Source organism: Rhinopithecus roxellana, chromosome 15, assembly GCF_007565055.1.
Source record: "Rhinopithecus roxellana isolate Shanxi Qingling chromosome 15, ASM756505v1, whole genome shotgun sequence".
In the NCBI taxonomy this organism is placed as follows: domain Eukaryota; kingdom Metazoa; phylum Chordata; class Mammalia; order Primates; family Cercopithecidae; genus Rhinopithecus; species Rhinopithecus roxellana.
In genome coordinates this window covers 46,098,257-46,122,713 of record NC_044563.1, presented here as the reverse complement: position 1 = coordinate 46,122,713, position 24,457 = coordinate 46,098,257, and the positions used below count along the sequence as shown (strand labels likewise).

The 24,457-nt window shown below is 37.0% G+C and overlaps 1 protein-coding gene across 12 annotated transcripts in view; it reads right to left on the bottom strand.

Moving 5' to 3' along the window:
• SYTL2 (synaptotagmin like 2) overlaps window positions 1-24,457 on the bottom strand; it is a 122,508-nt gene that overhangs the window by 1,219 nt on the left and 96,832 nt on the right. For 8 of the 12 annotated variants that reach the window (XM_030917992.1, XM_030917993.1, XM_030917985.1 and 5 more), the window contains 9 exons: window positions 23,890-23,943; window positions 19,494-19,588; window positions 16,217-16,336; window positions 14,192-14,361; window positions 12,601-12,703; window positions 10,030-10,200; window positions 5,069-5,147; window positions 2,541-2,640; window positions 748-953 (listed from right to left, as the gene is read on the bottom strand). In XM_030917992.1, coding sequence (XP_030773852.1) covers window positions 748-953; window positions 2,541-2,640; window positions 5,069-5,147; window positions 10,030-10,200; window positions 12,601-12,703; window positions 14,192-14,361; window positions 16,217-16,336; window positions 19,494-19,588; window positions 23,890-23,943 — 1,098 coding nt within the window. Of the gene's footprint in view, window positions 1-747; window positions 954-2,540; window positions 2,641-5,068; window positions 5,148-10,029; window positions 10,201-12,600; window positions 12,704-14,191; window positions 14,362-16,216; window positions 16,337-19,493; window positions 19,589-22,583; window positions 22,632-23,889; window positions 23,944-24,457 lie in introns of all 12 variants that reach the window. The other 4 variants (XM_030917994.1, XM_030917990.1, XM_030917996.1 and 1 more) reach the window with 3 other exon arrangements.

Genomic DNA, 24,457 nt, shown 5'->3' with positions numbered 1-24,457 from the left:
ATGGAAGCTAAGAAGAGCTTTCTTCACTGGGAGGGCAGATGTGAAACTCAATATAAGGAAGAACTGTTCAACTGTCTGAGTGACTCCATTTTTGTGATCATTGCCATAATTCCCAGAGCAATGATTTTTCTTCAAGTTAATGTAAAGGCCAGACGAAAATTCATCAGGGAATAAGGGAGCTAGGAGGACTCCTGTACTGGGTTGGAGATGACACTGGATGAACTCTAGGTTAGTGTGACTGAGGCTTTAGTGTCTAACAGACTCATTTTTGAATCTTGGCTCTGCCACTTTGTAGCTGTGTTACTTACTTTCTTGAACTATCAGTTCCTTTGGGGGTAACATTAGTAACTACCTCATAGACTTGTGAGGATTCAATGAAATAATGTAAATAAAGCATTTAATACAGTGGCTGGTGCTCCATAAATGTTATTGTTATTACTCAAAGCATACATTTAGGACTATAAATATTTTTACAGGGCAGACTAGTGATGAAGGCTTTTCTGTCCCTGCCACTGCCACAATAACTTAAGCTCTATATGGACAGACACTTCACCCTGTTAATCCTCGTATCTGGAGCCCTTGGCACACAATCTGACATTTCTTTACTCATTTATTTCACTATACTTAACAGATATCTGTTTTCAGGATATCTCAGTTTTCACTGGGAAGAAGCAAAGCAACAAACAAACCTCCAGTATCTCTGGAAAAATTTGGCTCATGGAGAATTAAAAATGTAGCAAACAGTACCTGTTCCAAAGCCAATCCGAAGACCTCCCAAAAATTGGTTGGTTAATTTGTAATGGTCCCAGACAGTAAGCTCTACACAGGCTTCCATCAGATCTTCAGGCCTGAACCCATCATACACCATAGTGTGGTTGAAAATAGGGTTGGTGGTTTTCCCTACAGCTCTTGTCTTCTGGCGACTTTTCCTACTTGTATCTGGAAGGATGGTACTACAAAAAGAGGCATGATTGTGGGAGCATTTTAGTAAGATAGTGAACATTCATGCTTTCAATACATAACAACACAGCTACTAAAGATTGACAATGGAGGAAAAGATGTGGAGAGATAGTGGTGGTGGTGGTGGTGGTGGTTTGGCAGACAGTGGGGTTTGGGGTAGGGACATATCATGCTGAAAAGACTCTGGACCTAGAGTCAGCTACACTTGGTTTGAATCCTGACTCTGCTACCTCCTGGGTATGCATTTTAGGGAAAGTTACTCAACCTCACAGACACTTGCTTCTTCATCTATAAAATGGGAATGGTGATGCTGATTTCATAAGGTCAAAATTAGAATTAAATAACATATGCAAAACACTTAGCTCCATGCCTGCATTTAGTAAGTGCTTAATATGCTAGTAATCACTTGAGGATTCTTTTAAAATTTGGAAGCACAGGCTATCCTGATTAGCTGTGATAGCCTAAGACATTTGTGTTATACAGAATAGAAAAAGAAGACTCCAAATTGCTAGATTTGACTTCAGAAATAAATCACATAATTTTTTTTTACAATCACTTACATTTCATTTATGATAACAATTAAATGAACTTTAACCTACCATGCCTCTTATAAGTGGCAATATAAGACAATACAAGTGGCAATACAAGGCAAGAAGGTCTGTGAATGGTCTCAGAATGTGACTGACTGACTTGGTCTCAGAATGAGGCTGACTTGAGCCAAAAAAATCTCACCAGCTGACATCTATAAAGAGTACGTGTAGGGAAAAATCATAAATAATATCATCTATGCTACTTGGATATATGTCACATATATATTTATTTATTTAATAAAGAAGGGGTTTTGCTATGTTGACCAGGCTGGTCTCGAACTCCTGGGCTCAAGTGATCCATCCACCTTGGCCTCCCAAAGTGCTGGAATTAGAGGTGTGAGACAACTCACCCTACCAGATATATGTCACATATATTTAAAAAGCTACAGTTGGTCTTCTGGTAGACTACATATAAATAAAATTAGTCAGAGAAACTAGGAGAGTGCACTAATATCTGTTTAGTTATTATTTAATAGATGCCAGCCACTTTATATGTATAACAGAGAAGAGTTTGCCATTTAAGAACCCAGACTGTCTCAAGCTCTTAGTAAGGGTTGATTAACAAATCATTTTCCATGTATGTGCCGTCTCATACAATGACCCTTTGCAAATAGGCCACAAAACAGGTGGGACAAAGGAGAAAAGGAATTCTCCCTCTCCATAAAGGAGTCAAGGGGTGTGACATCTTACCATTAGAAATTTAATAAACTTTGGAACTGATTATTGCCCTCACCAACAGATGTTTTCCCTAGAAGACATTACATACTGAGTGTGAGGTCTCTAGTTTCATTTGACCTCTTACTTTATGATTTTAAAGCTAAATGAAGCCTTAAGAGTTCATGATATAGATTCCTCCAATTCATGTTTCCATTATCCCAAGTAAATTCATTTAAATTATGAATAATGAGTCAGCATTACAGATATAGAGAACTGAAACTAACCAGCAAAGGCCAGGCTATAGAACTGATACAGAGTTATCAATACTATTACCATTTAACAAAAGAATTTAGATGACTTCCCCTTAGCAGTGGTAGATCAAGGCATTCCTTCACCCAGATGTGCACTTCTCCAGTTGTAGGAAGCTTTTTACCTATAATAGAAAAAGAGAAAATTTTCACTGCCAGTTCTCTCTTGGCAATACTGCATCCAAAGCTGTCAGCCTAAAAATGTTCTGGCACGGAGATACTAGCTAGTACTTGATGATATCATCTGAACTGATTAAATCTATACAGTCTTAACTAAGTCTTTCATAATCTGGTTTTACTGAACTCAGCTCTATAAAAATAATTCATATTGACTGTAAGTACAGAGTATTACATCATTCATATATCATTCATTTGAGGTTTTCTTGGTTCAACAAAATCAGACATCAGGAATGTGAATCATTCATTTACAGTTATATTCAAAACATCTCAATGAAATGCATATACCTTCCAAATATTAATACCAATATCAACTGGTGCTAGTGAAAGCCATTTAAAACATATTTGAGTGTAAAGTACCCAAAACAGGTATTGGCTAAGGTAGTCATTTTTAAGAGTAGTTATACCTTTTTTTTTTTTTTTTTTTTTTTGAGACATGGTCTTACTCTGTCACCCAGCTTGGAGTTCAGTGGTGCAATCATGGCTCCCTGCAGCCTCAACCTCCTGGGCTCAAGTGATCCTCCTACCTCAGCCCTCCCGGAGTAGCTGCGACTACAGGCATGTGCCACCACACTTGGCTAATTTTTAAATTTCTGTGGAGACAGAGTTTCGTCATGTTGCCCAGGCTTGTCTTGAACTCCTAAGCTCAAGGGATCCACCTGCCTCAGCCTCCTAAAGTATTGGGATTACAGGGGTGAGCCACCACACCCAGTCAAGAGTGGTTACACATTTTATAGGGATATTGTATGTACATATGTAATAGTTAATATTATGGGCAGATAGTTACTAAGAACTTGGTTTAGTCTTAAATTGTTGTCTAGACTGGGTTCATATGAACAGAGGAATGCCACCAGATTTTTCTGACTGGGTTAGCTCAATCAGTCAACCAAACAGTATTTAGTGAGCATCTATCATACGCTCATCTCTATGCTATGCTAGGAACATCATTAGATATACAGAGAATAAATGAAATAATCTATGCCCTTGGGAAATGTTTATAGTTATGCTGGAGAGAATAATTCAAATAAAATGATAAAAATGTAATATACAGTGAAACTCCAAGTTATTACTGCAATGTTCTAGAAGATGATATGATCAGTGAGATCTAATATAGTTAGGAAAAGCTTTATGGAGGAAATGGGGCTTCGTCTAAGATTCTGGTAGGTTGAGGAGAAGAGGAAGGCATTTCAAGGAATAAAAACTACATGGGCAAAAATTTAGACATGATGGCACCCATCACAACACACAATACCCCTGCCCTCTACTACCAAGTGATAGAAGGTAAAAGGAAAATGGGGTTTCTATGAATGTTGACTTTAAATATTAGAATACAAATTATATGCAAAAGAATCTACGTTTTAGGAAAATCCAGAAGTTACAAGGTGGTAGTCTGACAGCAATCTGGCCTGAAAATATGCTTTGCTTGCCCTCTAATTCTTTCTTTTTGTGTGGGCGGTATAAACTACATTAGAATGCTTTTCTTTAGTTCAGTCACTATCCTCACCATCAATTATTTCTTCCATCTCACTAGCTTCACTGCCTGGTTACTGAAAGCATTTGAGTTTACAACCCCTGATTTCAGCCATAATGTTCATACAGATTCTTAAAAAGATTAACTTGGGGAACTCGCTTGGGAAATGGATCAAGGAGCTGGCTGGCATTCATTTCCTGCTAGTCTCTTGCTCCTTAACTGGGCTGAAGACCTGACAAGGAGGCAACTGATAATCTTGAGGGAAAAGCTGTATCTCCTAATAAGACCCTGAGAGTGGAGGGCCAATGAGCTTTAAGTTCTCTGGAGTCCTCCTAATTCCCACCTGTGAAAAAGAACACTCAAGTTTTATTCTTATAGCACTATCAATAGGTCCAAATTCTGAACACAGGAATACACAAATTCTGAATACAGGTCATTCATTCATATTGTGCAGATACAAACTTTTTGGAGAGTGAGGTGAAACCTAAGGACTATAAACTAAACTAAAAAAAAAAAAAAAATGAGAATTTTCTCATAGAAACAGAAAGTAGAATGACGATTACCAAAGCTGGCAGTAGGGGAAAAGGAAATTGTTGGTTAACAGATACAGAGTTTCAGATTTGCAAGATGAAAAGGTTCTGGAGATCTGTTTCCCAACAGTGTGAATATACTTAGAATTACTGAGCTGTACACTTAAAAATGGTGAAGATGGTAGATTTTATGGTTTTTGCCACAATAACAAAAAAAGAACTTTCTTATTTACAACTGTGAATAGACTCATTGGTCTATATGTTACTAACTTGATAAGTCTGTTTAGGGCCTCACCTTTGAAAATGCATAATAAATACTGGGAGAAGAGAACGATAGGGAAAGGAAATAAATCTGAATGGAAAATCATTACATACCAGGGACTGGCTCTGGGACATACTGGAGAGCTAGTTTCATTTCACCTCTGTTTTCTGCTTCAAGGGCAACTGGTGCTGTCTGAAAAGTGAAGAAATGTCAGCAGGTGTGAGACAGACTTTTCATCCTGTTTGTTGGTACAGGTCCTATTAGAAAACCATATCTGTCCCATTTCTAGGACCATGTGTCACTCATGAGTTCTCTGGATTAAAATTTATCTCTGCATCAGAACTAGACTGTTGCCTTAATACCTGGGAAAGCTAGGCTGTATATGTTGAAAAATCTTGCAGGATACCCAGAAAATATTTCAAGGCCTTTAGTCTCAAAGATGGTGAAGAAACCAGAATGGCTTTCTTGGAGATGGGAGAGGTTTCTTAGAATGTTTGAATCTTAATCAAAATACAAATATTTTGTTAGCTATTCAGCCAGCATATATAACAATTTATTTGTATTCCTTTTATTTGAGGGAGTATGAGACAGTGTGTGAAAGTAAGGGGGAAAAGGCTATATCTTACATTTTCAAAGCTGCACTAATCTGATTATTTTAGGCCAAATGCAAGGAAGTCTGTAAGTACAACAAAGATTGAACAAGGATTTTTTTTTTTTTTTTTTTTTTTTGAGACAGAGTCTTGCTCTGTCGCCCAGGCTGGAGTGCAGTGACCAGATCTCGGCTCACTGCAAGCTCCGCCTCCCGGGTTTACACCATTCTCCTGCCTCAGCCTCCTGAGTAGCTGGGACTACAGGTGCCCGCCACCATGCCCGGCTAGTTTTTTTGTATTTTTTAGTAGAGACGGGGTTTCACCATGTTAGCCAGGATGGTCTCGATCTCCTGACCTCGTGATCCGCCCGTCTCAGCCTCCCAAAGTGAACAATAATTTTTAAAATTTCTATCTGTTATTTTCAATTACACTTGAGTATTCCCTATCTGAAATGGTTGGGACCAAAAATGTTTCAGATTTCGGATTTGATTTTTGAATTCTGTAATATTTGCATATATACAATGAAATATCTTAGGGATGGGACCCAAGTCTAAACACAAAATTCATTTATGTTTCATATACATCTCCCACACATAGCTTGAAGGTAATTTTATATAATATATTTTTTTTATTTTTATTTTTATTTTATTTTATTTTTTTTTTTTGAGACGGAGTCTCGCTCTGTCGCCCAGGCTGGAGTGCAGTGGCCGGATCTCAGCTCACTGCAAGCTCCGCCTCCCGGGTTTACGCCATTCTCCTGCCTCAGCCTCCCGGGTAGCTGGGACTACAGGCGCCCGCCACCTCGCCCGGCTAGTTTTTTTTGTATTTTTTAGTAGAGATGGGGTTTCACGGTGTTAGCCAGGATGGTCTCGATCTCCTGACCTCGTGATCCACCCGTCTCGGCCTCCCAAAGTGCTGGGATTACAGGCTTGAGCCACCGCGCCCGGCCTTATATAATATTTTTAATAACTTTATGCAACCTATCACATGAGGTCAGATATGGAATTTTCCACTTGTGCCATCATATTGGCACTCAAAAAGTTTCAGATTTTGGAGCATTATGGATTTGAACTTTTTGGATTAGGGATGCTAAACCTGTATAAGATAGTTTTACTTTCAAATTCGGGCTCTTTAGAGCTTTATTTTCAAAACATGGGTATGTATCAGAAACACAATGGTAGCCAGTTAAAAATGAGATGCTTTTGATATCTTCTGAGGAGTTCAGGTCTTGAGTAGGGCTAGAAATAAGTGCTTCATGTGATTTTGATATAACATTTGAGAACCATTTCTTTAGTGGAACTAAAACAGTTCCACTGTTGTGTAGACACTAAGTTATGATTTGTATTAGTTATTTATATTTATCACTTCCTACTATGATGAACTAGCTTGGATCACATCAACCCCTAAACTAAGAACAATTTAAAAGGCGGGATTTTAAATATCAAATTCAAAGTGCTAAATAAGTATTAATACAGATGGGACTCAAATGAACAAGATCTTAGAGTCTGACATTCTTCTAGGCTTTTCACTTTGAGGCATTTAAGTAGTGCCAAACTAAGCACATAAAAAGCCTAACAGAAAGAGACTGAAAAGGTGAGCAGGACTTTTAGCAGTTTCATGAGGCTGGAGAGACAAAACTTGGAGTCCACGGCCTGCCAAGAAGGAATGGCACTGGAAAAGCCCTCTAAACCAGTGGTTTTCAAAGTATGGTTTCTAGGCCAGCAGCATTGATGGGGAACCTGTTAAAAAACGTATATTCTTGGGTCCATAAATCTTGGGAATAGGGCTCAGAATCTGGTGGGTTTTTTTTTTTTGTTTTTTGTTTTTTGTTTTTTTGAGACAGGGTCTTGCTCTGTTGCCCAGGCTAGAATGCAATGGCGTGATTTCAGTTCACTGCAACCACCACCTCCCGGGTTCAAGTGATCCTCCCATTTCAGCCTCTTGAGTAGCTGGGACTACAGGTGCATAACACCAATCCCAGTTAATTTCTTTGCAAAGGCAGGGTTTTGCCATGTTGCCCAGGCTGGTCTCCATCCAACTCCCGGACTCAAGCAATCCACACCTCAAACTCCCAAAGTGCTGGGATTACAGGTGAGAGCCACCACATCCTGCCCCAGAATCTGTGATTTAATAAGTCCTTCAGGTGAATCAGATGCATGCTGATTTTGAGAACTACTTCCTATGGCTTTCAGTTGTAATCTCTGAAGGGCCTTAGCCTAGGAATATGAGCAAACAAAAACTAGACCAGATCACTTGAAAACTGGGCTTGTGCTTCAAAGTCAGTTCATTCCCAGATTAAATGAAGGTGGTCTATGCCTGCTTTGTCAGAAGCAAAAGTAAATCTTTCCAAATTATTCCTAGAAAGTTCTCATATGCAACACCCCACATAAGATTAAAAAATGAACAGGCATATCAAGACAAAGAACTAAGCGTCCAAACTAAGATTTTAAAAAACAGATAAGCAGGACTCACAAATTTTTAAGATACTGAAATTTTCAAGTACATACATCAAATAACTTTGCATGCTATATTTATAAAGACAGTGTTAAGATAGAGAATTTTAGGAGAGAAATGGAATCAAAACAGTTAAAAGAAAATATACTTTTGAAAATATAAGTTTTATATTATAGATTGGCTTAAATCGTAGATGGTTTTTAACAACAGAATAGACAGCAAGTAAAATTGTTGAATTGTAATACAAGTTATCAAAAAATGGACTGAAATATAAGAAAAAAAGAATATACAGAAAGGAGCATAAGAGACATATTGGACAGAATAAAAAGGTATAACATACTTGTAATTGGAGTTTCCAGAAGGAGAGGAGAAAATAGTGAGGCAAAAGTAATATTTAAAGAAATAATTGCTGGTAAATTTTCAAAGTGATCAAAGATACCAAAACATAGATAGATTCAAGCAGCTCAGTGAACCCCAAACCTCAGGATAAATTAAACTACACCTAGGCTCATTATAGTACAACTGCTAAAAATCAAAGACAAAGAAAAGTATCCTAAAATCTGGAAAAGAACACATAACCTTCAAAGGAGCAAAAATAAGACTAATAGCTGACTTCACAACAGAAATGACCAAATACTATGAAGTGCCATCTTCAAAACACTGTAAGAAATAATTGTCAACCTAGCAACAGAGCAAAAATATCCCTCAAAGATTGAAAAAGATGTTATGATACCAAGAAAATCTGAAAGAATCTGTTGCCAGGAGATACTCACTAACAGTAAAACTAAAGAAGAGTCTTGAACAGAAGAAACAACTCCATGGAGAAATCCAGGAAAGGAGAAAGAGCAATGGAAAGGCAAATATGTGGTTAAATCTAAATTAACAGACTGTATAAAACAATAATAGTAATGTCTTATGGGACTTAAAAATATATACAATTAAAACATGACCAAAAATAGCACAAAGGATGGGAGAATGGGTAAATGGAGTTAAAATGTTCTTGGTTCCTTTCATTGTTCTGAAAGTGGCAAAAGTTCTCATTTATATTACAGTTTTAATTCAAGGATGCATATTGTAATCTCTATAGGAACTAATAAAGAAAAATGAAAATAAACTATAACTGACATATTAAGACAGAGAAAAGAATGGAATAATAATCCCAAAGGAGGCAATTATGAAAATAAGAAAATAGGACATATAGTAAGATAGATACTAGGTTTGGACTCAAATATGTCAATAATTACATTAAGTGCAAATGGACTGGATAATCCAATTAAGAGACAAATATTTTAAGACTGGAAAAACATCAAAACTATTGCTTATAAAAATATATCTGAACTACAAGAATGTTAAAAGGCTGAAAATCAAAAGACAGAAACAAACTTCCTATCAAAAGGAAGCTAATAGAACTATACAAATATAGGCAAATTAGATTTTAAGGCAATAAGTATTACTAGATATAAAAAGGGAATTTCAAGATGATAAAATGGTTCATTTATCAAGAAAATATAACAATTCTAGTTGTATGTATATATAATAAGACAATCTCAAATACAGTGAATCAAAAATAATAAATCTAAAAGGAGAAAAAGACAAATCCACAATTGTAACTCTACGCATAATTCACAGTACACACAGACATAAAATCCAAGAGGATACAAAAGATTTCAGGAACCAGTTCTGACTTAATTGATATAGAACATTACATCCTTTAACCATCGAATACACTTTGGTTTCAAGTGACACACGGAACATTTATCAAAATTCAGCCACATATTAGGCTAAAAGTCAGTATCAAATTTCAAAGGATTGAATTATTTAAAAGACCTTCCTGAAGTCTCTGAAACATTTGTGTTAAATGATTTAAACATTCTCCCAATAACCCTTTTTACTTTTCTTTTTTTTTCTCTAGTTTAAAATTATCCCAAACTACAGATCTGTGCTCTGAATTAAATGCAGTTAAGCTTTTTCCTATACACCAGGCCCCACATCAACCAACCAAATAAACAAACAAAAAACTCTAGACTCACCTTCCGCTTCAGAGGGTACCATCTCAATTGTTTATTCTGTTTGTTATCCCAGTCCCATGTTTCCAAATCAAGTTCCACTTCCCCTAGGAAACTATTGCGCTTAAATGTATCCCGATGCCAAACGGACAGGTTCAGCTTCTGTGCCTTTAAGATTTGTTTTTCAATTTTATACTGAAGTTCAAAGAAGAAAATTAAATGATGAATAACATTACTTGATGCCAAGGTTATGACACACAGATGAAGAGTAAATTCATCTGTATATATCAAATTTTCTTATCTGTTAGGTTTCAAGTCCCAAAAATATTGCAAAGTCATCTTATTCTAAGTGTCTTGTTTCAAAGAGGTAAAAATCCATCTTTCATAAAAGCTCATTTGCTTTCCCACTCTTGAAAAGCAAGCCAAGACTCAAATACCAAAGTTGGTAATAGTTCTCTAACAATAAAAGCCAATTTTTCAATTTTTGCTGAATATTTTTAGACTAGATGTAATATAAAATTCAGTCTAAAATACTAATCAAGTTTAACCCAATTCTCTGTTTGCTACTGAAGAACAAGGTATTTTTTAAAATAGTCTTTTTAGAGCAGTTTTTGGTTTACAGCAAAACTGAGAACAGAGTTCCCATATGCCATATATGCTGCCACATACACACACCTCCCCCACTATCAACGTCCCACACAGATGAGGTATTTAAAATAAATAAATAAACTTGTCTTTTCCTGCATCATATGGCCAAGTAGAAAAGATGTGGCATCCTAACAGTTTTTCATCTCAAATGTAGTCAATCTTTAATTATATATAATCACGGAAAGGACAATAGTACTTCTCATCTAAAAATAATTTCCATTTGGCTTCATGATGCACTACTTGAATGTCCATTGTGGTTGTAGCAGGTCTGTCTTTCTCTGAGCTTAACATTTAAATTATCTGGCTTGTCCTGAGTATAGGGTTGATGTAGCTGACCCAGAAATAGCTAGGGTACTAGGGTATATCATAGTCAAACTGTAATTAAAAACTTGCTACAAAAATTCCACAGGTGGTTAATTCAGACCATGGATGACTGAGTGTTGATTTAACTGCTTATTTTTCCAGAGGATGATCAAATACTTGGACAGAGTTTTCAGAAAGAGGGGATGAATAACACCTATTTTTAGTTTTAAATGATCTGTTAGTCATGACTAAGACAGCATGATGTAGTTTTGGGGGAGAAAAAGAATATGAGCCAAGTATACTTTCTATTCATCTGTCCATTTATCTTTCCAGTAAACATTTTTTGAATACCTATCCCAGATTAAGGATCAAGATTTATTAAATGCTTAATGTGTGCTGATCTTTCACACAAATTAACTAATTTTCTGTTCTCAACTGCTAAGGTAGGTAGGTAAGTACTATTATTATCTTCCTTTTGCAAATCTGAAAACTCACATTATCCCCACTTGGCAGATCTGAGGTGCCCAAAGACACACAGTTTACAAAAAGAAAACACTGAGTTGGTCCCTACCCTCATGGAACTTACAATTTAGTGGCAAGGAATTAAACCACTAGTTAAACTGCTGTTAACATATCCTGCTATAAAGCAAGATTATCGAGGCAGCAGACAGCAGGAGAACTTAGGGGTTAAGTACAGCCCCTCATAAGAGGAGGCATTTAAGACAGTGGAGGAGGTAGTTAGAGAAATAATGTGTGGAAGAATATTCCAGCCTGAAAGAACAGAAATTCACAGAATTGTGAGAAAATGTACTTCCTTAAAATAATAGAAAAGGATTCAGGGTAACTGGAATAAAGACTATGAGAGAGGAAAGTTGAGGCTGGAGTTCAGTTTGTGAAGGGACTGGTGTGCATGTTAAGAAAGATTGCTTTGACCCTAAGGGTTATAGAAAGCAGAAAAATAGCATAATCAGAATTGTGCTTTTAGAAGATCATTCTGGTTGCAATGCTCAACTTTATCAGCTGTGGTGGGTTTTTTTTTTTTGCTTTGTTGTTTTGTTTTTTTTTGAGACAGAGTTTCACTCTAGTTTTAACTCTAGTCACCCATGCTGATGTGCAGTGGCATGATCTCAGCTCACTGCAACCTCCGCCTCCCTGGTTCAAGCCATTCTACCTCAGCTTCCCGAGTAGCTGGGATTACAGGTGCCTGCCACCATGCTGGCTCATTTTTGTATTTTTAGTAGAGACAGGGTTTCACCATTTTGGCCAGACTGATCTTGAACTCCCGACCTCAAGGGATCCACCCGCTTCAGCCTCCCAAAGTTGCTGGGATTACAGGCATGAACCAACACGCCCAGCCAAGCTGTGTGATTTTAAATAAGTTACTTCATTTCTCCAAGTTTCATTTGCCTCATCTGTGAGATGCAGATACCAATACCAGCCTGCCAGTGTATGTATGGGGAGTGAATTAAATAATGAATACAACATTCATGGTGTTTTGTCTCAAACAAAACAGTCTCAGAACATTTGTATTCCTTTCTTTCTCCTCTCTTGGTGACTGACTTTATCCTGTAGAGCTGCTACCCAAGAAGACATGGTAAACAGGTCACCATCTGGAATTTTCCTATAGAGAGAGTTCATAGATACCCGCAGTATTTCATTATACACAGGATTCAAGGTTTTCTTCACTACGAGTGTTTTCTTCTTGCCCATTTTGCCTTTGTCTGGTAACAAATAGGCCTTTACATATCTAAAAAGGAGAATTGAACAGACAAGAAAGTCAAAGAAAATAAAAGTGATGTTTCCACATCTAGTTTTTTAAATACATTGAAAACTGACCGCAGAAATAATTACTTCATGACACTAAGAAAAGCAGTGAATAACAAATTTTCCCACCAATACCTTTATACTTAAATGTGTAAAGGATTTTAATGGAATTGATCATTTAATATTGTTTTGAAGATTTTTAACAGACATTTCCTGAATTCCTTTTTTCCTTTGGCCTTAACTAATATGCAGGGGTGGAAAGGAGCAGAAAACACACTTCTAGGCCAGGCACAGTGGCTCACACCTGTAATCCCAGCACTTTGGGAGGCCGAGGTGAGCGGATCACCTGAGGTCGGGAGTTCAAAACCAGCCTGACCAACATGAAGAAACCCCATGAGCCACGCTGGTCTCAAAAAAACAACCAAAAAACAAAAACCACCACCACACACACACACACACACACAGCTACAAAATTAGGTGGGTGTGGTGGCGCATGCCTGTAATCCCAGGTACTCAGGAGGCTGAGGCAGGAGAATCGCTTGAACCCGGGAGGCGAAGGTTGTGGTGAGCTGAGATTGTGCCAGCCTGGGCAACAAGAGTGAAACTCCGTCTCAAAAAAAAAAAAAAAGAAGAAGAAAACACACTTCCAACATAGAGCTTAAATCTGTTAGTTTGGTTCCCTCTGAGAAAACATTTTGGTGTTGTATTTTTAAGTTTTTGTTACTGTCTTTTGAAATAAATTCATCTTAGTAAATACCTAGTCAAGTTATCTTCAATGTTAAAAAAATAAAGGATGTTGAGCTTAGTTGTTTTTATAATAAGAATAAGAAAAAAGAATTGGGCTTGTCTCAGCAAAATAAGAATCAGACTGCTGCATAGGGATAAGTGGGGAATACCATTCAGCGTTTGCCAAAAAAGAAAAAAAAAAAAAAACACTGAAGTGCAATCAAACCTGTGATTTAAAAAAATAATTTTAGCAATTTCCCCTAAAGTTCTGCAAGATATAATTTAAATATGAAAATACTCTCATTCTAGAGTCTTAACTATTTTTATACCACTGAGCATTATGAAGTGTGTCCCATGTGTCCCTAATTTTGTAAAACGTTTGAGAGTGTGACGGAAAGAGACAGGTTCAGGTCCTCATTCCTCATTTTGCTTCTATCTGAATTCACATATATGGGTTACTTGTCTTCTCTGGTGCTTGCGTTCTTATCTGTAAAATGAAGGAACTGAACAAGATGACCCCAAAGGTCCTTTCCAAGTTGAAACATTTTGTGCTTCTCTATGATTTTTATAATTTAATGCTTGACATATGTTTTACAGAATAAAACAGCATTTTCCCCCAACTTTTCAAACATTCCTTTTAACACATACCCTCCCTCCTCTTTGATTACTTTATTTCCTTTCAATTCCTATAAAGATTGACAATTTGAGAACTAAGAGAAGGTAGGTGACTCTAAAATGTACTTACGGGTCTGAACGCTGTTTTTTTACATCCGCTGCTGCTAAGTCCTTACACTGGGCCACAAAAACATGCAACTCCTTCAGTGACTCCACATATTCAATTGCAAACTGAATATTTCCTTTTACTTCCAAATTGCCAAAGTCTCCACTATAAACACTCATCACACTGCCACTCACCTGAAAGCATCAGAAATACATAGTGTTTGTCTCTATCTTGTTCTTAAACCTAGCACAAGGATCATGGATATAATTCTTACTGGCATTATTTCTTTAGCTTGCTTATAAAAGCAGTTAATTCAATATAGCATAAAGACATATCTATAAAGACAAACTGACATGATATACATGACTAGAGTTTTTTGTTTCATTTTGTTTTTGAGATGGAGTCTTGCTCTGTTGCCCCGGCTGGAGTGCAGTGGCTTCATCTTGGCTCACTGCAACCTCTGCCTCCCAGGTTCAGGCGATTCTCCTGACTCAGCCTCCCAAGCAGCTGGGATTACAGGCGTGTGCCACCATGCCCGGTCAATTTTTGTATTTTTTTTTAGTAGAGACAGGGTTTCACCATGTTGGCCAGGCTGGTCTCAAACTCCTGACCTCAGGTAATTCGCCCGCCTCGGCCTCCCAAAGTGCTGGGATTACAGACATGAGCCACTGCACTCAGCTGTATCTCCAATTTTCTAGATGACTGAATAAATCAATTTTAGGTTGTAAATTTATGAGGGTAGTTGTAAACAAAACAAAACAAAAAAGGTATCCTTCAAAATGACCTTTTTGAAAGGTATTACTAAATTTTATATATTTTTAGTAGAGATGGGGTTTCACCAGGTTAGCCAGTCTGGTCTCGAACTCTTGAACTCAAGTAATCTGCCCACCTCGGCCTCCCAAAGTGTTGGAATTACAGGCGTGAGCCACCGCACCCAGCCAACTGTTTTTAAAAAATTTTCCCCATAAGACATAGATGAAAAGTGAAATGCAACGTTATTTAGATGCTGGCTTATTTCAAAGCAGGGTGATTTTATGCTAGGTGGCATTCAAAGGCATCCATTTACAGGCATGCTTAATATTTAAAATCTGAAAGAAAGAAGATGTGAGAAAACCCAGACACTCTAATCACAGTGACACACTGCTGTATCAAATTTCCAAGGCACTAACAAGGAATTTTACCATGTTACCCATCCACTGAATCTAGGAAAATGCTTACTGAGCCATGCGCTTTTAGAGGTCAGAAAGGGTAGAAAATGGATGATTGATGAAGGGAGTTTAAAACCTTCCCAAAGGCAGATGTTAGATTTTTATCAGCAGAAACTCAATTTAAATAGGTTTTTTAAAAAGGTTTCAGTAACACAAGGCTAGCAAGAATTTAAGCATAACTTTATCATTTGTTTAGCATACTTGGTAAAATATATGTATGTGTATGCATATCTGATACTTAGATAAGTGTATGTGGATATATTTACATATATTTTTACATACATACTACATGCACACACAACTTCACCTTATGCAACAAGTTCTATGTAAAGTCAAATTAGTCAGATTCCCTTAAATCAAATCTGAGTAACTACACTTAAGGATCTTTCCTTTTAAAATGCTGCTCAGATGCCTTCTAAAAGGCAAAGAATTACCTCTCATATTCTTTCATGTCAACCAGCATATTGATTCATCAGGATTACTAAAAGAGAGGTATAATTCTATGAAGCATATCTGATACAAGCAGATTTTATCACAGTTACCCCATTTGTTGCACAGAAAAATTTAGTGGTTCATCTTCTTGGCAATTTAAGTTTATTTGTGAAGTACTTATACCAACAACAACAAAAAAACTTCCCAAACATTTATTTATGATGAATATGCACCACTTTAGTCTAAAAAAAAAAAAAAGATGTAGTTAGCCAGAAGCTAAGTATGGATTAGAGAAACTGCTTGTGCCCTGAGAAATACAGGAGGAGGCTGTTTTACAATGAGCGTGAGCATGTCAGAGCAAAGTTCAGAGATGCGGAGAGATATTAACATGGAGCCTTTGTTTACATACAGAAGACAAGGACGTCATGCCAGAGGAGCTGCTAAGATTGGTTAAAGAGCTCGGGCTCTTCTTGTGTCTGCTGAGCTGGTAACTGCTTTCTGATGCTGTATCTGTTTCTCTGTCATCACTCTACAAAACAGCATATAATATGCACAGTATTTAAATTCAGAATGAGTCAAGATCAGAATCTCTGTTTAGGCAAAGATGATATTTTGGTATCCCACTGACATTTCTGCAAGGTCAAAAGATGCTAATGCTAATTGCCAGGGTATGGATGGGATTCAGGATGGAGTGGGTGGTCTGCCTGACCTCACCTAAGGAGGAAGGCAGTGCTTAGCTACCAAAACAACAAAGTGATTTTTTTCACCTACAAAATAGTCTCTCCCAAAGTGCTACAGAAGACAGCACTATTGTGCGCTTTCTTGCCACTCTTTTAATATTATATATTTATTTGCCTGGGGAACTCTATTGGTATATATGAGAAATTAACTTTACCCAGATAATAAAAAGATTTACTGTTAAAACCAAAACATCATGTTTAATTCCTCTTATTATTAGCATAGCCCGTAACTTCTCTAAAAATCAAATCTTTTACTTGAGACACTATTAAACTAGGAAAAAAGAAATGCTAGTCTGATCTGTTTCAACTCAAGGCCATATATATATTTTTTAATTTTTAAAATTTTTAAACTTCCCCTTACATATTCCTATGTGTTATTGTGCTTATCTTTTTGTTGCTAGAGGGAAGTATATTAAATTATACATTCTACCCACATTAGATTTTAACACATTAAAAAAAAGGAAGATACAGGTACTTATTTTAAATATGTCCCAGGAAGTATTTACCTGGGAAAAGAAAGAAAAGTTACAGTAACAAATTTTGTTATATTTGAATCTAAAGTTTATTAAATAGTAGCTTTAAAAATTTATGATTCAGAGTGAGCTCCTTTTAGGGTTAGAGAGCTTATGGAACAGTTCAGTGGCACCAGGGGTTAAGGGACACCTTTATGGAGTGGTTAGTTCATGCCAGCATATTTCAGGACCATGCAATTATGCATCAATATAATGGATGCCAATTCTAATGCAGATTAATAAAGGAGTTAAAGAAAAACAAAATTAATGCTTTACATGGATAAGAATCCTTTCTCAAGGATTAAAACAATTCATATCTTTTAAATGTCTCTGTTGTCACACTCTCTCCCTACATGCTGAGAGTCATTTCCCTCTATTTTAGCACCTACTACATTCTACCTAGTATATCAGATCATTAGTGAATTATTGGAAGGACAGGACTCTGCTTTGTTGATCTGGAAAGGTGTTTTACACGTAACTGGCACTCAAAAAATGTGACTGATGATAAGTCTCAAAGGGAACAGATGAGCAAGGCCTGATTGCATTTCTACTTTCCTTAATACCCAGTTCAACTCATACCCCATGTAAAATGACACAGCTTAATTCTGGCATCTCTGATACACAAACCCAAATGATTTGAACTCTCTTCTGTGTGGAGCTATAAGACAGCAGGTTAAAACTGAAGGGAGGACAAAAGTTAACCAGGAACTTACATAATTTGCCTCATACACACACACATACACACACACTTTTTTTTTTTTTTTTTTTAACTAGAGTCTCACTCTTATCGCCTAGGCTGGAGTGCAGTGATGCGATCTCGGCTCACTACAACCTCTGCCTCCCGGGTTCAAGCAATTCCCCTGCCTTACTCTCTCGAGTAGCTGGGATTATAGACATGAGCCGTGACACTCAGCTAATATTCTGTATTTTTAGTATAGACAGGGTTTTGCTATGTTGACCAGGCTGGTCTCAAACTCCTGGGCCTCAAGTGATCTGCCCGGCTCAGTCTCCCAAAGTGCTAGGATTACAGGCATGAGCCACCATGCCCGGCCTCATATTATTATATGGTTGAACTGCATGGCATGCCTACTGCTGGCTTCTAGCTAATGAATTACTTTCAAAGAATGAGTGATTCTTTCCAAAGGAAACTGTAACATGTGCTCTTAACCACAGGCAAGAGCTGAATATTTGCAGATACAGTTCATCAAAGGCCCAAGAATGGACAAAAGGATGCCCAGGCCAGCGACAGAATATAATTTATGTGTTGCCCAGAGCTTTCCTCAACATTCCATCTACTAAGAGAATGCTTAATAAGGAAGCCTTTTATCTCACTGTTAGAAATCAGACCAAAACTACGAACAGTAGCAGCTAACATTTACCAGGTACTTGTTATATGCCAGGCACTGTGCTATGTGTTTTCCCTGCATTATCCTACTGATACCCCACAACCTCATGTGGTAGGTGCAAGAAAACCAGACTCAGGGAAGGTACTGAATGTGTTCATGATCACACAGAAAATTAGTATCATAACTAGGACTGGGGATATCTGGCTCCAAAGCTCAGGCTCCTAACTACCTGACTGCAAGAACTTGGAATCTTAATTAAGTCAAAGGACCTGAGTTAAAGTCCTAGATCTACTCTTCAGTAGCAATTAGATTTGGGGAAAGTTATTTAACCTCTCTGGGGCTCTTTCTTCATTTGTAAAATGAAGAAAATAGTCCTTACCACATATAGTTAGTAAGAGTTAGATGAATAGGTACCTGGCACATACTAGGTACTCAATGAATAGTAAATTATAGTCATGCGCTTTCTTAAGACCATATAGTATATAGTATAGTCGTTAACAGCACGCAAGTTGGATCTGTGCTCCAGGCCTGGTTGAACCCCCTTCTAGCTGAGTGAGGTTAATCTCCCTTAGTCTCAGTTTCCTCACCTGTAATGTGTGGGGATAATTATGGTGTCTACCTCTTAGGGTTGTTGAAGGATTAAATGATATATGCAAAGTGCCTGGCACCCAATAAATACTCCTTAAAGCTTGCTGTGTCATTGTTACTTTATTAACAAACACTTTCAAGCCAGTCATACTGCCTAAATTAAGTTTTCACAAATTAAGTCTACTCCAAACTACAGAGGAATAATCAGTTCATATACCTTCCTGGATTTCTTATTTTGTACTTGCTTTGAAACAAAATCACATTCCCAAATCTATGCAATTTGACTTCACTAACCAAAAGGAGTTACTGTTTGAGTCAAACGAGATGTGGCTTTCCCTGTTCCAGGATCAACAACACTACTTCTATTGACTTGAAAGGCAAGGGTCAGTCCTTCTGACCTCTTTGGTCTCTGCCACAGTGGAATACAAACACACCAACGTTGGCATAGCAATTCCAACCCTCTGTCTCCATTTTTCTGAAGGTACAAAAGACAAACTTGCCTCATCTTGGAGAAATGCTGGAACAGACTTGCTCATCCTTTTGAGTTTGTCAGGGTGAGAAAATGGATTATCAGGTGGTGTAGGCACTGTGGAAACTAAACAGCAGCATTTCCATTTCAAAATTATTCTTACACTTGTCAGAAAACATTACACATTAATTGAAAACATACTTTTATTTAAGCTATGAACAAACATGTTTTTGTAAAAAAGTTAAAGGCACAGTAGTTCGCATGCACAGGATCATGAGATAAGCAACATGCAGTTTTTATAAATTATACATAGAGAAAACTAGCGAGGAGTTGAACCAAATACAAAACAAAGTTAATTTTAAAAACACTAGTTTTTATTGAACTGGAGCTGAACTTGAATTAAAATATACTGTCAGTGTGAATTGGTTTAACTTATTTTTTCACATCAGAGTTTCAGACCACAAGGTGTGTATTTTATTGGTTCATCTCCTTGAGAGATATTACTAACACACTGTAGGCTGAAAAACTATTTCATCTGGACATCTTCAATCAAGATTTTTGTACACAACTCAATAATAAAAGTGTTCTGGTTGTTGAGTGTCTTAGAGTAGGTGTGTTTAGTGAGCATGAGGATTACTTTTCTGATAGTGTTTTTCACTCAGAATTATAAAATAAACATTATATTTTGAAAATATAACTTATTTAGATACCTCGTTGATTCAGAATTTTCAATATCCCAAGGCCAAGTTAGAATGGTTAAAGTTAGGGTACTCTAAGAATTTAATAAGAAAATGTAGCATATGTCTTCTTTCTGATATAGAAAGTATATGTGTAGAAGGTACAAGAAAGGATAAATTATAATCCTGATTTGCATATACCTAGTTAGAAAACTATTTTCTTCTTTGTCTAAGAATCACAACATCTAAGCTTTTCTTATGATGAATCATAGCTCTTATAATGATTAAGTTAATATTTTCCAAGGCACTTAGTGCCTAGCACAGAGTAAGCTCTATATAAGTATTTTCTAATCAAATAAATATCATATGATAAAGAATCTTAAATCATATTTTGAATGAAACAGATACATTGACTTTATCATTAAAAGAGATATTAAGAAAATAGATAAAAATCAAGTTATATTTCTATACATAACACAAAAGACTCAAATTCATCCTTAAACATCAGTTAAATTCATCTTTAAAGAAATCTAATGAAGGAAAAACTAAAAATTTAGCTGCACATACTAAAGATATCCTTGCTCACATAACAATTTTCACCTATCCTTAGGCTCCCATAGATAAATGCACATCAAAATGTATTATGGTGTCTCACTAAAATGACACCTACTTTAATCACTTCCCATTAAACAACAGTGTGTGTGTATTAGGGAGAGTTATACTGGTAGCAGTGTAAGATTAGGTCTCACAATACGGTCCAATGAGAATGCAAAAAAATTTTTGTTATAACATTGCACCCTACTATTTTCAAAGTATATTGCTGGATGATGCTATGAAGGTCAAATTCAATTACATCTACTACTCAAATGTAATCAGTTTTAGATTCATGGGCTTTTGTCATTTGTGTTTGGATCATGTATTTGATTTTTGTGGTAAGAATATACTCTTTACCAGTGAAAAGGCACTAACAGTCATTTTGGAAAATATCACTATAAAGGGACAAATTAATTTACCCAGAGTTCAGCACAGGATTAGTCTATTTGCCTTGACCAATAAACTAAGCCAATTAGGAGATCATGAATAAAGATACAGATATTTAGGCATATATGTCTATGTATGTTTTGCTTTTACTCCTCAGACTAAATTTTGAACAAAACAGCAAGATAAAGTAAGATGCTCAAACTTAAGTATGTCCTAGTTCAAAAGTAACTGGAAAAGCCCCTTTACTTAACACCCCTTAAGGGCAGAAGGCTTGTTTCCTCTGCAGCAGTCAGACAGAGAGCACATACTCACAAGAGCTGAAGCCTGGACTGTCTTCTTTCCTAGGCAGTTCTTAAGAATTTGTCAAGTCATGTGCCAAAGCTCAGCACCTTCACTGCTGGCAGGAGGACCTCATGAGCAAAGTTTCAGGTTTCCCACTACATGTCACTGACTTTTAGCCATCAGCACATTGGTTTTCTATCTAATGGCTCCTCCATTTAGCTGCTTTCCTCATTAAGCCCTATTAGCATATACAAAGACTGTTGGGAAATTATTATTTAAAATATTGTGGACCTGAAGGTAGACATGTGTATTATTATCTTCATAGCCCAGTGCCTAGGGTTTATGAAACAGAGTGAAACCGAGAAGCTAACAAGTCATACACACACACACACACACACACACACACACACACACACACACACACACACACTGCTGTATGCTTTACTAGGCCGTGTGAGCACTTTTTAAATGTGTTATTTGTCCTTAAGATAGTAGTCACAGCTAAGTAGAGTAATCTTAAGATTGAACATAAAAGAGCAAACAAACATTATATTTGCTTGATGATAGACATTAATTCGTAGACAGGCATTAGTCACCACAGGTATACATTTACTTCTTAGATTCACGTGTTCACTTGGTTTATACTTAGAACATTTACCATTCAAGTCAGTTTTGCACCTCAGAGTTTAAACCCTGGGCATAATAAGATTGGCTTTTATGGATATGGAGAGAAGGACATACTCTAACGTTCTTTCATAGGTCCAAATAAGTTATAAATTACTTCCATCTACAGTTTTGTATAGAGGCCACAAGAGATCCAACACTCAAAATCATACTGCAACATAAAAACCAAATGAAATCAGAAGGTGCCAACTTGCTTTTAAGCAGAGATTCAAACAGCATAGAGACTGACAAAAGCACAATAATATCAGCAATAACATATATGCATATATATTTATATACAACTCTCCCTCAGTGGAACCACAAATCATTCTTTCCACACAGACAATAGTAAAATGTTTTTAATAAAACCCTTATCATAATGAAATAGTTTTGTAAGCTGCAGGAGTTTAGTGCCAATAATAAATGCTGTGTTATTAATGGGGTTAGTTATTTCACTATATTTAATACTATGTAAAGTGGAATGTTTAGTCATTTGTGAGAAAGATCCTGCTACTCACTTCTTGGTATGCATTCATTTGTATCTGGCTCCTGATCTGCTTTCTCATCTACTCAGGAGGGCAACATTGAGAATAAATACCATTTTAACAGAAGGATTAAAGAGACATGAAAGTAAAGCTCAAATGTCAGTTTCACAACTGAGACAGCAAAATACATCTGACAGGTTTTCATCTTGATTTCATTCATTCCTCAGTGTGACTCTTCTTCATTAGCCTCTTTAAGGTCTCCTGTTCAACTAAAAATCTGGGATCCAACACAGGAGATATGGAGCATCCTTCCTGTAATTCACTAGACCACAGCATGGAAAATGGGAAGGAGCACTGAACTAGGAGTAATGAAGCTGCGATTCTATTTCCTGCCCTCCCAATGACTGACCAGCTATAGGATCTTAGAAAAGTCACTTAATTTCTCTGAGTTTTTCTTATCAGCAAAATGAAGATAAAAGTCCCTGCCCCATCAACTCCAGTGAGGTTGTTGTAAATATAAAATGAGAAAGACAAAACTATTACATAAAAGTAAAGAATGACCTTTAAGGAGTTCTGTTGCTGCATTTATATGGGAAAGTTCAGTGAGTACACATTTTTATGATTATAGTGAAGGCAATTTAACAACAAATAAACAAAATCCAGCATGCAAATACAAATTATACATTTGCATAAATTCTTCACTATAAAAATCAGACTCATTTCTGTCTCTCCCTCAAGCAAGGCACCATTATACTATTCATCTTATAACAAAGCCAAGTAATACCTGATCTATTGACAAGTTTCAAGATCTTCTGGCTCCATTATATTCAGAATCAACTTCACCCTCTGTCTATATTTAGTTATTTATATAAGCAGAGGCAAGATTTCCCACCCTTGTTCCAGGACTCTTTCCTTTGAACTTAAGATTTTACCAGTTGTGCCCCGAGAGATCTAAATGCTGGGACTTGAGAATCAAACAGAAGAATAACTTAACCCAGGAATTCACTCCACTCTTCCTGCCTTTACAATGAGTTCTGCAAGTCAGAGTAGCAAAAATCAGCTCATATCCAAAGCAATACAATTTTCTATTTATAGAAATCCTTGCTTCACAAGGGTCTCTGATGAGATCCTCATGACAGTATCAGCAGCAGAAGCCTTAAGAATACGAACTATATTAAATGTACCAAATCAGAACTGTTTTATAGTAACTTAGGTACTATTCACCACATAGTGGCAAATGACGTTCTTCTATTTACCCAACAGCTGCGTCCCAGAGACTGCCCAAAGCACCCCAGAAGTTAATACACAGACAGACATGCAAATACATAAAGGTATTTACCATCTTCAGCACTACGCACTAATTCTTCTGGCTGATTATCTACTTTCGCTTGATCTGTTCAGAAGAAATTAACAAATGGTTAACATGGCTGACCCTTGGAGAGAAAAGAACAATGAGATTGTCCCTGGAAGCCCCCGGAGTTGGAAGCAATTAGTCAAGATGCAATGAGGGGTGCAACCAAGATGTCTTCCCCAAAATACTTTCTCTTTAGATTAGCTACTTGAGCCAGTGCCATAGCAGGAGCTCCCATTTCAGCCCGGATGCAGCTCACATCACTGCTGCACACAGACTCCCAAGGGTTAGAGGGTTAGTTCAGAGCAAGCAATCGGCCAGCAGCAGGAGAAAGCACGGGGCTGCAACAGCCTCTCTATTCTTCTGTAAAGGGTATGATGCTAGCCATGACTAACACCTTCCCAAACCCATGGTCATTAACAAATATTTGTGTGTGTGCATCATCATTCGCGTATGCCTCTGGGAGGCTTGCCTGGGAAGTCAACTGAAGAGATGTAACTGGGGACCAGCTGCTAAGTGGAATCTTGGCAGGCTAGTGTGAGAGTGGGTATCGGTA